The 11,800-nt window shown below is 35.7% G+C and overlaps 1 protein-coding gene, 2 long non-coding RNA genes and 1 gene segment (V, D, J or C); 1 reads left to right on the top strand and 3 right to left on the bottom strand.

Annotated features, from left to right (window-relative positions):
* Positions 1 to 447: 447 nt before the first annotated feature.
* On the bottom strand, positions 448 to 1,533 carry LOC120465040 (T cell receptor alpha variable 18-like). The segment is given in 2 exon segments: positions 448 to 812; positions 1,509 to 1,533. Coding segments are annotated over 2 exon segments (390 nt in total).
* Positions 1,534 to 1,555: 22 nt separating this feature from the next.
* Positions 1,556 to 3,191, bottom strand: LOC120465041 (uncharacterized). The gene is made up of 4 exons (XM_089131698.1): positions 3,129 to 3,191; positions 2,638 to 2,955; positions 2,046 to 2,096; positions 1,556 to 1,946 (listed from the first exon to the last, which is right to left on the bottom strand). Exons 1-4 carry the CDS (start codon positions 3,166 to 3,168, stop codon positions 1,585 to 1,587), a joined length of 771 nt encoding a protein of 256 aa, XP_088987824.1. The 5' UTR covers positions 3,169 to 3,191; the 3' UTR covers positions 1,556 to 1,584.
* Positions 3,192 to 5,729: 2,538 nt separating this feature from the next.
* LOC148981443 (uncharacterized) lies at positions 5,730 to 6,161 on the bottom strand. The gene is made up of 2 exons (XR_016168543.1): positions 5,994 to 6,161; positions 5,730 to 5,863 (listed from the first exon to the last, which is right to left on the bottom strand). It is a non-coding gene; the product is annotated as an uncharacterized LOC148981443 (long non-coding RNA).
* Positions 6,162 to 9,656: 3,495 nt separating this feature from the next.
* LOC120465012 (uncharacterized) lies at positions 9,657 to 10,616 on the top strand. Its single transcript, XR_005618772.2, has 3 exons — positions 9,657 to 10,019; positions 10,172 to 10,235; positions 10,488 to 10,616. It is a non-coding gene; the product is annotated as an uncharacterized LOC120465012 (long non-coding RNA).
* The last annotated feature ends 1,184 nt before the right edge of the window (positions 10,617 to 11,800 follow it).

Raw genomic sequence — 11,800 nt, 5'->3', positions numbered from 1 at the left:
GGACGTCTTTTGACCATACGTCAATATTCGCCTTTTTAGGGCCCCCTTAAACGTCGCTAGATGGCGATCCTGGGCCGTCATACAACTGACGCTTTACCTTTAACGTCAGTTAGGTGACGGGTTAGGTTTAGGGTTAGGTTTAGGTCTGGGGTAGAGTTAGGATCCCATAACCTCATCTACCGACGTTTAAGGGGGCCCTAAAAAGGCGAATATTGACGTATGGTCAAAAGACGTCCCAAAACGTCAGTTATATGACTTTTTGGGGTGAGACTGCGCTGCAGTTTGGAGAACAACCTAAGATTGCAGTGTGTACGAATTGTGTTTAGTAAATAAATAAAAAAAAATCATGATCTATCACACTCATATCACTGCTGATAGTTTTCATCCTTATAGAGTAATACAGTATGAAATGATAATCTACCATTTATTCAGACTTATGGAAAGGAATTAGTTGTACACCTTCAGTTGTGTCAGGTTTTTGTACAGTGTTCTAGTGTTTCCTGTGACTGTGGGCTCCAGAGCACAGTAATACACAGCAGAGTCTTTCAGAGCAGCAGAGGAGATCTCCAGATACACATGACTTTGTTTTTCTTTTCTGATCTCAGTAGTGAATCTGGAATCTACATAAGACTTCTCAGGGTCTTTTGCACTGTTTGAGATGAGCAAAATGAATTCAGGAGCTGATCCGGGATACTGACGGTACCAGTGAAGAGTAAATGCAGAGGAATAACTGCAGGATAATGTAACACTTGAACCCTCGACAGCAAACTCCTCTGTTTTGGCTGGTTTAATTTCATTTCCATACGTTGCATCTGCAAAAAAATAGATCAAATATTTAATTAAGTGGTGTTTTATATTGAATCAGTAATTTTAGACGTACCAGCATAAAATACAAAATACTGCTCAAAATAATAGACTTTATACTTAATTTTGAGCAGAAATTAGCAATTCTGGCTGCTCAGAATACTTAGATGTAAACAATACTTAAACACTTACATGCAAATGCAGAAAGCAGAATGACAGAATGGAGTATCATTTTGTTTGTTCCTTATGCTCTGTCGAACAGACTCTCTTAACAGATGCTTAACAAGATCACATCAGATGTCAAAGCTTTAAACCCTCCCTCTTCCAGAGAGCTGAATGAAAGAGCAGATCAGATCATACAGTAGTCCACACAGTGTCATCACTATTCATATGCTGTAGTGCATAGCTCCCTCTTGTGGTTACTTACTAACTTGTACATTATAAATGCTCAGAACACAAACAGAATGTGATCTGGATTCCTCAAGCTTTGGTTGTTATACTGTAGATCTACTGTATGAATCAGGTATTCATTTTATGGCCCTGTTCAGTCACCAGCTCACTACAGCTTAGACACAAAAAAGCAAATTAAATTGTTTTTAAAACAGCAACTAGTCAGTGGTTTGGAGAAAATCCTAAGATTGCAGTGTATACAAATTGTGTTAAGTAAATAAAAAAAAAATAAAAAAAATCATAATCTGTCATACTCATATCACTGCTGACAGTTTTCATCCTTATATACTAATATAGTCTGAAATGATAATTCAGATTTATGGAAAGGAATTAGTTGTACACATTCAGTTGTGTCAGGTTTTTGTACGGTGTTCTAGTGTTTCCTGTGACTGTGGGCCTCAGAGCACAGTAATACACAGCAGAGTCTGTCACTTCAGCGGAGGAGATCTCCAGATCCACATGTGTTTGTTCCCCTTTAGTGAGTTTAACAGACAGTCTTGGATCTACATCAGACTTTTTGGTGATTGTTGTACCATCAAAGATGAGCACAAGAAATTCAGGAGCTGATCCGGTATACTGACGGTACCAGTATAGATAATCGGCAGAGGAATAACTGCAGGATAGTGTAACATTTGAACCCTTCTCAGTAAAATGCTCTGTTTTCTTCGGTGTGATGTTTCCAAACGCAGCAGCTGAAAAAGAAATACGGAAAAGGTACATTTTTAATTATTTTAATTTTAATTAAACTCATCATTAACAATGTATAATACATATAGTGTAAGTATACATACATGCCAGACTGTATATGAGAATAACTGAATAAATGTCCATTGCACAATGCACTGTACACTTTAAGATGATTCAGACTGAATTGTTTCTACAGTCTGTATATCAGATTGTGTCAGATCTGTGTAGTCCCTCCTCTCTGAGATACATCATAAGTTTTACATTTCATACCTGAGGAACAGATCAAAGATCCAGTTTCACTCATGCTTTTGTCAGTATTTTTCTTGTATTACAGCAAAAATGCATCTATGATCATTATTTAATTATTTAAAAATAAATAAAGTATAGCACAATTTAATTTCTGTCCTCTTATTATCCAATGTCAGTTACTTCAATTTATAATTTTTTTCAATATATTTTATATATTTTTTATATATTGTACTATTAATCTTAATCAAAAATATATAGATTGATAAAAGACATTTAATATTGTATTGATAATATTTATTTATTATATTCATGTGGCAAAACATGAAGTTTTTAATGTAAGGGTCTGGCAAATAAAACACTCTAATGCATCTTATTAGATTTTAAATGCTCTTAATGTTCATAATTTTGCCTCGTCACATGTGTCAGGTTTTTGTACAGTGTTCTAGTGTTTTCCTGTGACTGTGGGCTGCAGAGCACAGTAATACACAGCAGAGTCTGACACTTCAGCAGAGGAGATCTCCAGATCCACATGATTTTGCTTTTCTTTGTTGTGTTTTGCAGAGAATCTGGGATTTACATCAGACTTTGAATCTTCTTTTGTTCCATATACGATGCTTACAAGTAATTCAGGTGCTGATTGTGGGTACTGACGGTACCAGAATAAAGTCAGTGCAGAGGAATAACTGCAGGATAATGTAACACTTAAACCATCGACAGCAAACTCTTCAGTTTTGGTCGGTCTAATTTCATTTCCATACGTGGCACCTGTAAAAGTAAATCAGCTTTTAATCCTCAATGATTTTAATCTATTTATAATGACTCAAGTGTGATCAGTGTTTTTTTTTTCAATTATATAAATACCACCACACTAATTAAAGCTCCTCACATTGTGGTTGTTTAGAATATTTAGATGCAGAACAAGAAAATGAAATACTTACAAAGAGTGGCAAAGAGTGGAATAATAGATAGGAGCACCATTGTCTGTGTTCACTGTAACAGACTCTGAAGGGGTTTCACAAGATCACAGGTGTCAGTGCTTAAAGACACACCTCTACCAGTGGAAATATAACTCAGACTTTGAATGTCTTGAAAGGGAAAATAATTTGAACGTAATGGGGATAATTTTTAAAAATATTTTTTAAAGAAACTATGGTGACACTTTATTTTAAGGTACTTGTAATAAGAAGTAATTAACAGTTAATATGCCACTTATAAGCCACTTATAACTCATGTAACTTCTGAGGACGATTCGTTTCCCTTTTCCCGTTCTACTCAATCGTGACACCGACGAGTCGCACGACAGTTACAGCCAGGGTGAGTGTAGACTCCATCCCCTGGGGTCCAGCTGGGTCATGACCACTCCGGGGCCGCTCAGTTGCCTTTCCGGGTTCGTCTTGTGCTTTAATTAACCCTTATATGAAGTAGTTAATTCTTATATGCATCTTATAAGGTCTTATAAGTGTCTTATAAACTGTTAATTACTGCTTATTACAAGCACCTTAAAATAAAGTGTTACTGAAACTATTTTTTAAATGACCATGACAGCAAATATTAGGGACTCATTTCTGCTTCGAGGGCAGTCAGACACATGAAGGTTTTGAAATGTAGTTTTTTGTGGCATCATCTGTTGTAATGAATAAATGCAAAACAGCAAACTTCCTCAGCGTAGGTTCGGGTGTACTCTGATAACTGTAAAGAGCAGCATATATATTTTACTATGATGGGATTGGGAAAGATCTAAAAAATAAATGGTAGAAAAAAATATGAAAATATTGTTTGCTGTTATGTATCGTTTGTTATTGTTGTAATTATATTATATTAGTGTATAAATAATGTAAACATTAATTAGAAGGCAATCAGTACTTCTATAGTGCAGGACTGATTTCAAGAATCATGACACATGATTTATTGTTGAGGAAGTTTTTGTACAGTGTAGATGAGTTTCCTGTGACTGTGGGCGTCAGTGCGCAGTAATACAGTGCAGAGTCTGACACTTCAGCAGAGGAGATCTCCAGATACACAACATTTTTGTCCACTTTTGGTAAAATGCGAGGAGGAAGAGGGTCACTCGTGGTTCCTTGTGGGTAAATCCAAGCCAGGAACTCTGGTTTGGATCTGGAATATTGGCGATACCAGTGCAAATTAGTTATGCTTCCTTCATATTTACAGGAGAGAATGGCTTTTTGTCCCACAGATGCAAGTGTCCTGTTTGCCTGTGGTGTTATTGACTGTGCCATTGTGTCACCTGAAACCGTAAAATATAAAACATTTCATCCAACTGAATTTGTTTCATTAACGTTAAAGCATTAAACAAAAGTATATCTTAAAATATTGTTTTTACAAATGTCCAAAAGTAATGAGTAAACTTCACTTACTTTTAATCAACAATACCAGAAGAACAGTGCAAAGAATCATCATGTTTGCTCTGTGAGAAGTTTAATGATCACTTTGCTTTTACTCAAACCCACACGAGCTCCTCCTATATACAGTCAGTGTAACAGAATGAGAAGCACTGACATAAACAGTGTGATCAATATTTGATATGAAACAAATCTAGAAATCTAGTTTTTTCACAACATGCAGTTTATTGTATTGCTTTTTTTAATATATATTTTTCATTTCAGTTGACATTTATTATATTTCAAGTAACAAAAATGTATTTTTATGATTTTAGTAATATCCCTGCTTTGAAGAGCTGAATGATGAGTGTATATCGCCCTCTTCTGGTGACTAAAGGGTTTCATATTATAGCAAGTGCATTATTTGACAGAAATGTGCAATGAAATGCGGTTTCTGCTCATATAATAAATTATGATGTTCTTATGATTTGATTCTTATGATTCATTATACATTTATAGTAAAACCAAATACGTTCAACTTGCGTTTTTAAATGCGTGCATAAATATAATTTATGCGCTTACCGGTAAGTTAATGTCAAATATAAAAATTGGGTAAATTGATTTATGATATGAAGTGGAATAGTTTAAAATAGGCTTAACCAAAAGACAAATCAAGAATATTTAATTTAGGACTGTATTTGCAAGATTTTCGAGAGTGTTTGAGTCACAGATGACGCTATTATATTTTTGCAGTGTTTGTCTTGTTGCTATCCATTTGTTCTGTATGTTGCTGTGGACTTTAAGATGACATAGATACAGGTCAGATGATGAAATAAATTCAATGCAAACTTAAACTGTAATATCAATTTCATGTCCATATACTGTATTAATCTATACATGGTTGACTATATTATATCTTACTTAGTAGATTGACTGGGCTAAATAGCATGTAAAAGTTGTCCCTTTGTGTAATTGAACTGCAACACTGTGAATCAGGTTTTTGTACAATGTTCTGGTGTTTCCTGTGACTGTGGGCTGCAGGGCACAGTAATACACAGCAGAGTCTGACACTTCAGCAGAGGAGATCTCCAGATCAACACGTTTGATCGCTTTTGTAGCTTTTGAATACAGACGAAGATCAGGCTCAGATGAACTTGAATATTCAGTGACAAAAAGTAAAAATTCTGGTTTTGCTCCAAGGTACTGGCGATACCACTGGAGAGAGTTAACATTGCCAGTAGTGGCACTGTAGTTACAAGAGAGAGTCACATTTTTACCCTCAACAACATGCTTTTCTGAAGACAATGGTTGAATTGTATCAGCAAAAACAGTTCCTGTGAAAAAGAAAAGTCTAAATTAGTCAAGCAATTAAATAATATACCAGAGCTTTCTGTTATATTACGTTTACTGTATAATATAGATAACAGTTATTAATAATAAACATATTGAATGAATATTTCTTACCCATAAAAAGTTGTATTATTATCCAGGCAAAGGGAAACATGATGTCTTCAGGGAGACAGTGATGGAATAGATTGTTTGAATTTGAATAACCTGTCTCTCAGTCTCAACCGTCTGTGTGAATCAGCTCCACCCTCTGCTGGAGGGCTTTTCTTTTTTAACCAAAGGGGAAAATAGGCTCATGTCAGAAACTGCACGCTCTTAGTTTTTGTGAAGATGTTTATAGGCATAATTTACAGTGGGCAGCAGAGCACAGTAGCTGTGTTTATAGATACAGTACACTGAGATTCTGGATTGACAGAGAAACGTTTTATTTTATTTTAATTTTTTTAAAAAGATATATTAATAATGTTTCTCAGTTTGTGTAAAAGTTGACTTCGGAGAATTAACTTTTTCTTATGTTCACACGTCTAGTAATTATGTGGTTTTGGTTCAATTAATTCAGTTCATTAACATTTTAAAGGAGAACTCCACCGCAAAATGAACCTTTGGTCTAATAAAACATCAGTACCTAGTCAATCGTTCTCTGAGATTTATTTTCATGACAATCGAATGTAAAGAGTTTTATCTCTAAAAACCGTTTAACGTATAATGCTAGTACTGGGGGCATTTAATGAGTTAAAAGAAATCGCTAGTTAATACCAATAAGGCTCAAAATAGCCCCACAATAACACAGTAACATAATGAGGGTCCTTACATGCAAAACGAAGCATTGAGAACTTTGTAAGTGTACAGACCGTTTAATAAGAAGACCGTTCACTTCGTGTATTCAGCCATCTTGGAAAACAGTCTCGACAAGTCGAACCACGAACGCTGTTCTTACAGTTCAGCTCACTTTACACGTCGTTCGTGGTTTGACTAGTCGAGACTGTTTTCCAAAGATGGTTTCACAAAGTGGACTGTCTTCATAAAGTATCTTCTTATTAAGCAGTCTGTACACTTACAAAGTTATCAATGCTTCGTTTTGCATGTATGGACCCTCATTATGTTACTGTGTTAGTGTGGGGCTGTTTTGAGCCTTGTTAGTGGTATTAACTAGTGATTTCTTTTTACTTATTACATGCCCCCATTACTAGCGTTATACGCTAAACAGTTTTTAGAGATAAAACTCTTTACATTTGATTAACATGAAAACAAATCTCAGAGAACGGTCGATTAGGTACTAATGTGTTATTAGACCAAAGGTTCATTTTGTGCAACCCCAATTTTGAATACTCTCAGAGCACAATAAAAGAGAGATGAATCTGACAGACATACATCAGTAATAGTGAGTTCAGTGGATGTGTGTGATGTAGTCGACTGACACTGAGGGTCAGAGGGACTAAATACAGTATAATAAATACTGTGGTTATCTGTTTGGATACTGTCTGTACCAGTACAGCTGAACTAATACTTGTATTATGTGAGCAGCTCAGCTTGACAGTTTCTGTTTCACTTGAGTTTTTTCTGGACCTTTATCTGGCCCAATGTTGTTTCCAGTCAACAATAAAAAGTGTTTTCTTTTTTTATTTGTGATAGCTAGCTAGGTCAAAATAATATTGCAAACACATTTCACAGCACTTACAAAACACACACACACACACACACACACACACACACATTTCCTCTGATTTTAATGAACATGGAAATATTAACTGATGGAACTATATAATTTTTTAGCAAGCGTTTAGGCTATATATTATATATCCATAATTTGGAAAAAGCAAGAGTTCTGAATATATTCTCTATATATTATGATAATTTGAGATATTTTAATGTTTTTGTTACATTTTTATTGAATTATCTCTGATTGAATTGTCTCTGATGTGTTTCTTACAGGTTTTTGTATTGAGCTGATGTGTTTCCTGTGACTGTGGGCTGCAGAGCACAGTAATACACAGCAGAGTCTGATACTGTAGCAGAGGAGATCTTCAGATGCACTTGGATTTGTTCCTTTTTTTCAACTTCAACAGAAAATCTTGGATCTACATCAGACACCTGAGCTTCTTTTGGACTTCCAAAGGTGAGTACAAGAAATTCAGGTTTTGATCTTCCATACTGACGATACCAGTGAAGATAATCTGTCCCTCCGGGCGAAAGACTACATAATAATGTAACACTTGAACCCTCCTCATAAGCAACATATGTTTTGTTTGGCTCGAAGACATTTCCAAAAACAGCAGCTGAAAAACAAACAAAAATTTGTTCCATTTTTTGTGAGCGATTTTAAATAAAACCCATTAATATATTAAAAAAATAATATCCAAAGTAACCAAATAAACTCACCTGCTGAGGTACAGAACAGAATAAATGACAGAAGATCCATTGTTCACTGCGAGAAGAGTCAGACTGAATCGTTTCATCCACAGACTCTTTCAGACACGATGAGATCATGTCAGATCTGTGAACTCTGAGTCCCTCCTCTCTGTTCTGTAAATTCAATTCTGTTGTTCATTGTTGCAGTTCATTTAGTTATTGTCTGAGAACACTGCCATCTTGTGGCACGTTATAGCAACCTACACAATGTGTTTGTACTATAGGTTCTCGTAGATGGTATTGGCCTCATTACATCAAATGATTTAGACATTCTACTTTATGTGCTGTGTTAATCACAGCTTTCTTTGTCTTTGTGTATCTTTCTTCTTTCACTAAATAAGATTATGAAAGGTTTTTGTACAGTGTTCTAGTGTTTCCTGTGACTGTGGGCTGCAGGGCACAGTAATACACAGCAGAGTCTGACACTTCAGCAGAGGAGATCTCCAGATCCACACGTTTGATATCTTTTGTAGCTTTTGAATACAGACGAAGATCAGGCTCAGATTTGCTTGAATATTCTGTGACAAAAAGTAAAAATTCTGGTTTTGCTCTGCTGAGATACCGGCGATACCAATAGAGAGTAACACTAGTGCCACTAGTGAGACTGTAGTTACAGGAGAGAGTCACATTTTCACCGTCAAAAACAAGTTTTTCTGTAGAAAATGGTTGTATTGTATCTCCAAAAGAATTTCCTGTGAAAACGAAAATGACTCTAATTAATCAAACAATTAAACATATTTAGACAATTTAATTATAAGCCTTTATATTGTTTAGATTGATTGAAAGAATCTCCCTTACCCATACAAAGTTGCATTATTATCCAGGTAAAGAGAAACATTATGTCTTTAGACAGACAGCGATGACAAAAATAATATTTGAATGTTTAACTCTGTCTCACACTCTCAACAGTGTGAATCTGCTCCACCCACTGGAGGGGTTTACTCTACAGTAGGAAAAAATGTTCTGATGTGAAATCAGAGCTCTTAGTTCTTGTCAAGATGTTTATGTGTTTAGTCACAGTGGAGTACATCAGACAGACACACACATGGATTGTCAGAGAAACTGAACTTAACGATTTGTTGAGATCTGCATGAAATCTTTCCTCAAATTATTTTTCACTGCTGCTTGATCCAGTTAAAGAGCATGTAAACTGGGAATCCACTGGTTTTATGTTGGTATCAATAAAGATGAATGTAGTAGTAACTGGTACTGAATAGCCTGGATTTAAATTCAAATCTAAAAAAGAATTTAATAACAATATAATACAAGTATTTAAGTTGATTGCATTACTAATAAAATATAAGTATTCTACTAATTTGTGGACATAATTTGAATGTGTGAATAAATGTAAGTTAGATGGACTCAAATTATGAAGTTTTTCTCTTGACCACGCCTTCCACAAAGTGGTTTGATTATGTGAGTCAGGTAACGCCATTTTGTCATGGTGTATGTGAATTCAAGGAGCGGTTGATGAAAAATTGGAACAGTTTTAGCAATTTCTGTGGACATTTTCCTGACATTTACCTTTTTATCTTTTCATCGTATTCCTCGAGAGTCCGTTTCGCCATGCTCGAACCCCTGACCGGCGAATTCGACATACGTTTTTGTTTTGTCTTCCTTCCTATTGTTTCTTTTTCACTCGAGGCGCTGTTATTGATAGGCCTACTGAGAGTGTAACTGTTTGAACCTCTGGCCGGCGCCCCGCACCGTGAGGATCGTGGCACGAATATGGTGGTGAGTGCAAAACTTTTAACAAACACATTTTATTTGAGTAAGTTAAACTTAAACTCAATTAATGGGTTGAATACAAAAACATATGGATGTACTACTTTTTATCTAAGTCCATAGCCCTCTTAACGACAAGACTAACTTGTTTTGTGTTGCAGGACAAGAAGAGATGCTTTGAACCTGCGCATTGCCCTCATAAAAAAGAGGGCTCAAACATATACTGTAAGTTGTACATTTCCTTGTTTACATCTGAAATGTATGCACATTTAAATCACTTTATGCATAATTTTCAACTTATCCTGCCATTCACACCAAAACTCAAGATTAGCAGTGTGTCATTTGGTTTTACTGAGACTTGTTCTGAGGCTGATTAGTGTATTCATAATCTGCATACTGCAAAGTGCACAATTACATTTAAACCATAAAGTCAGGTGCCATTATAAAGACTATAACTTTAATGTTTGCTCCTCACAGAAAAGTTGTCAACGACAAGCTTTGACATCAGCCTGATGGTAATGGCCAGCTCTTTCTACAGTAAACCAGGTATAGGTGCATTCACACCATGTTGTATTGACCATTATTATGAGATTCCAGCTTGTAAAAAAGTGCTCTCGTAGAACTCGTAAATAATTGCAACCTGTAAACTGAGAACTTTCTGAGAGCTCCTACTTTTACCACATGACCTTGTATGACATAGGGTATGACATGACAGGGTGTACTGCTGATGATTAATTTAGATAATTTAGATGATGATAAATTTCCCAGTCAAAGAACATTAATTTTGTCATCTAGGAATTACAGTAATACGACTTGGCATGAATGCAGCATATGACTTTGAGTAGGCTATTCGACAACAGAATCATCTGACTATGTATTTGTCTATCTTTTTCTTCTACCTCTTTCATCCGCTGTTAGGATGCAGCTGACAAGGACTCTGTGCACAGGGGTATTTTGTCATGATGAAATAATAAAGGACCCTCCACAAACTGCTACAGCAAAACTAAAGAGCACGCAGTTCTCTACAATTGGCTTTATGCCCAGCTGCACTACTTCCTGAACTTCAGCCAGCTCCTTGTTTCCTGTCTGCCATTATTGGCCAAATTGATTAATTCAGGTGTGTCTGATTATTGTTGCCATGACTACTGAGGTCAGGTACACCTGAATTAATCAATTTGGCCAATAATGGCAGACAGGAAACAAGGAGCTGGCTGAAGTTCAGGAAGTAGTGCAGCTGGGCATAAAGCCCATTTAGATAAAAATGTCTTAAATTAATAAACGTAAACTTACTTTAATAGCAAAGCCTAGTACTTTTTTAAAGTGATTATTACATGCATTTAGCTACATATACTGTATGTGGCTTTGTTTTTTGAGAACTAGATTTGAGCATTGACATTGGCTTGTCAGAAGAAGATCTATATAGTGTATATATAGTAAAATAAACCCAACAGACCTAACAATTGGTTAGATGTTGTTGGAGAGACAGTAGCTCAATAGGAGTGGTGCTGAGAGACACAGTCACTTAAAGAAATACAGTCCTAATATCTCCGCACCCCTACAACAAATCGTAGGCTTAACTGATCTCTCTCTGCTGGCTCCCTATTTTTAAGCAATTATTTTAAGAACGTGCTTAAGGAACCACATGGAACTTGATATATTGTGTAATGTTTCCCTGAAGTTTTTTAACAACTCACACAGGTGTTACCACATATTTTATTATATTTGGGGCTGGATAGATTGTGGTTTTGATTGTGGTTTTCACTAGATCGGTTCAAAGTGAAAATAGCTTC

This window comes from Pimephales promelas, chromosome 5, assembly GCF_988280905.1.
Source record: "Pimephales promelas chromosome 5, fPimPro1.hap1.1, whole genome shotgun sequence".
Classification (NCBI taxonomy): domain Eukaryota; kingdom Metazoa; phylum Chordata; class Actinopteri; order Cypriniformes; family Leuciscidae; genus Pimephales; species Pimephales promelas.
The sequence above is the reverse complement of the archived record's forward strand: the minus strand, read 5'-3'. Positions and strand labels throughout refer to the sequence as shown.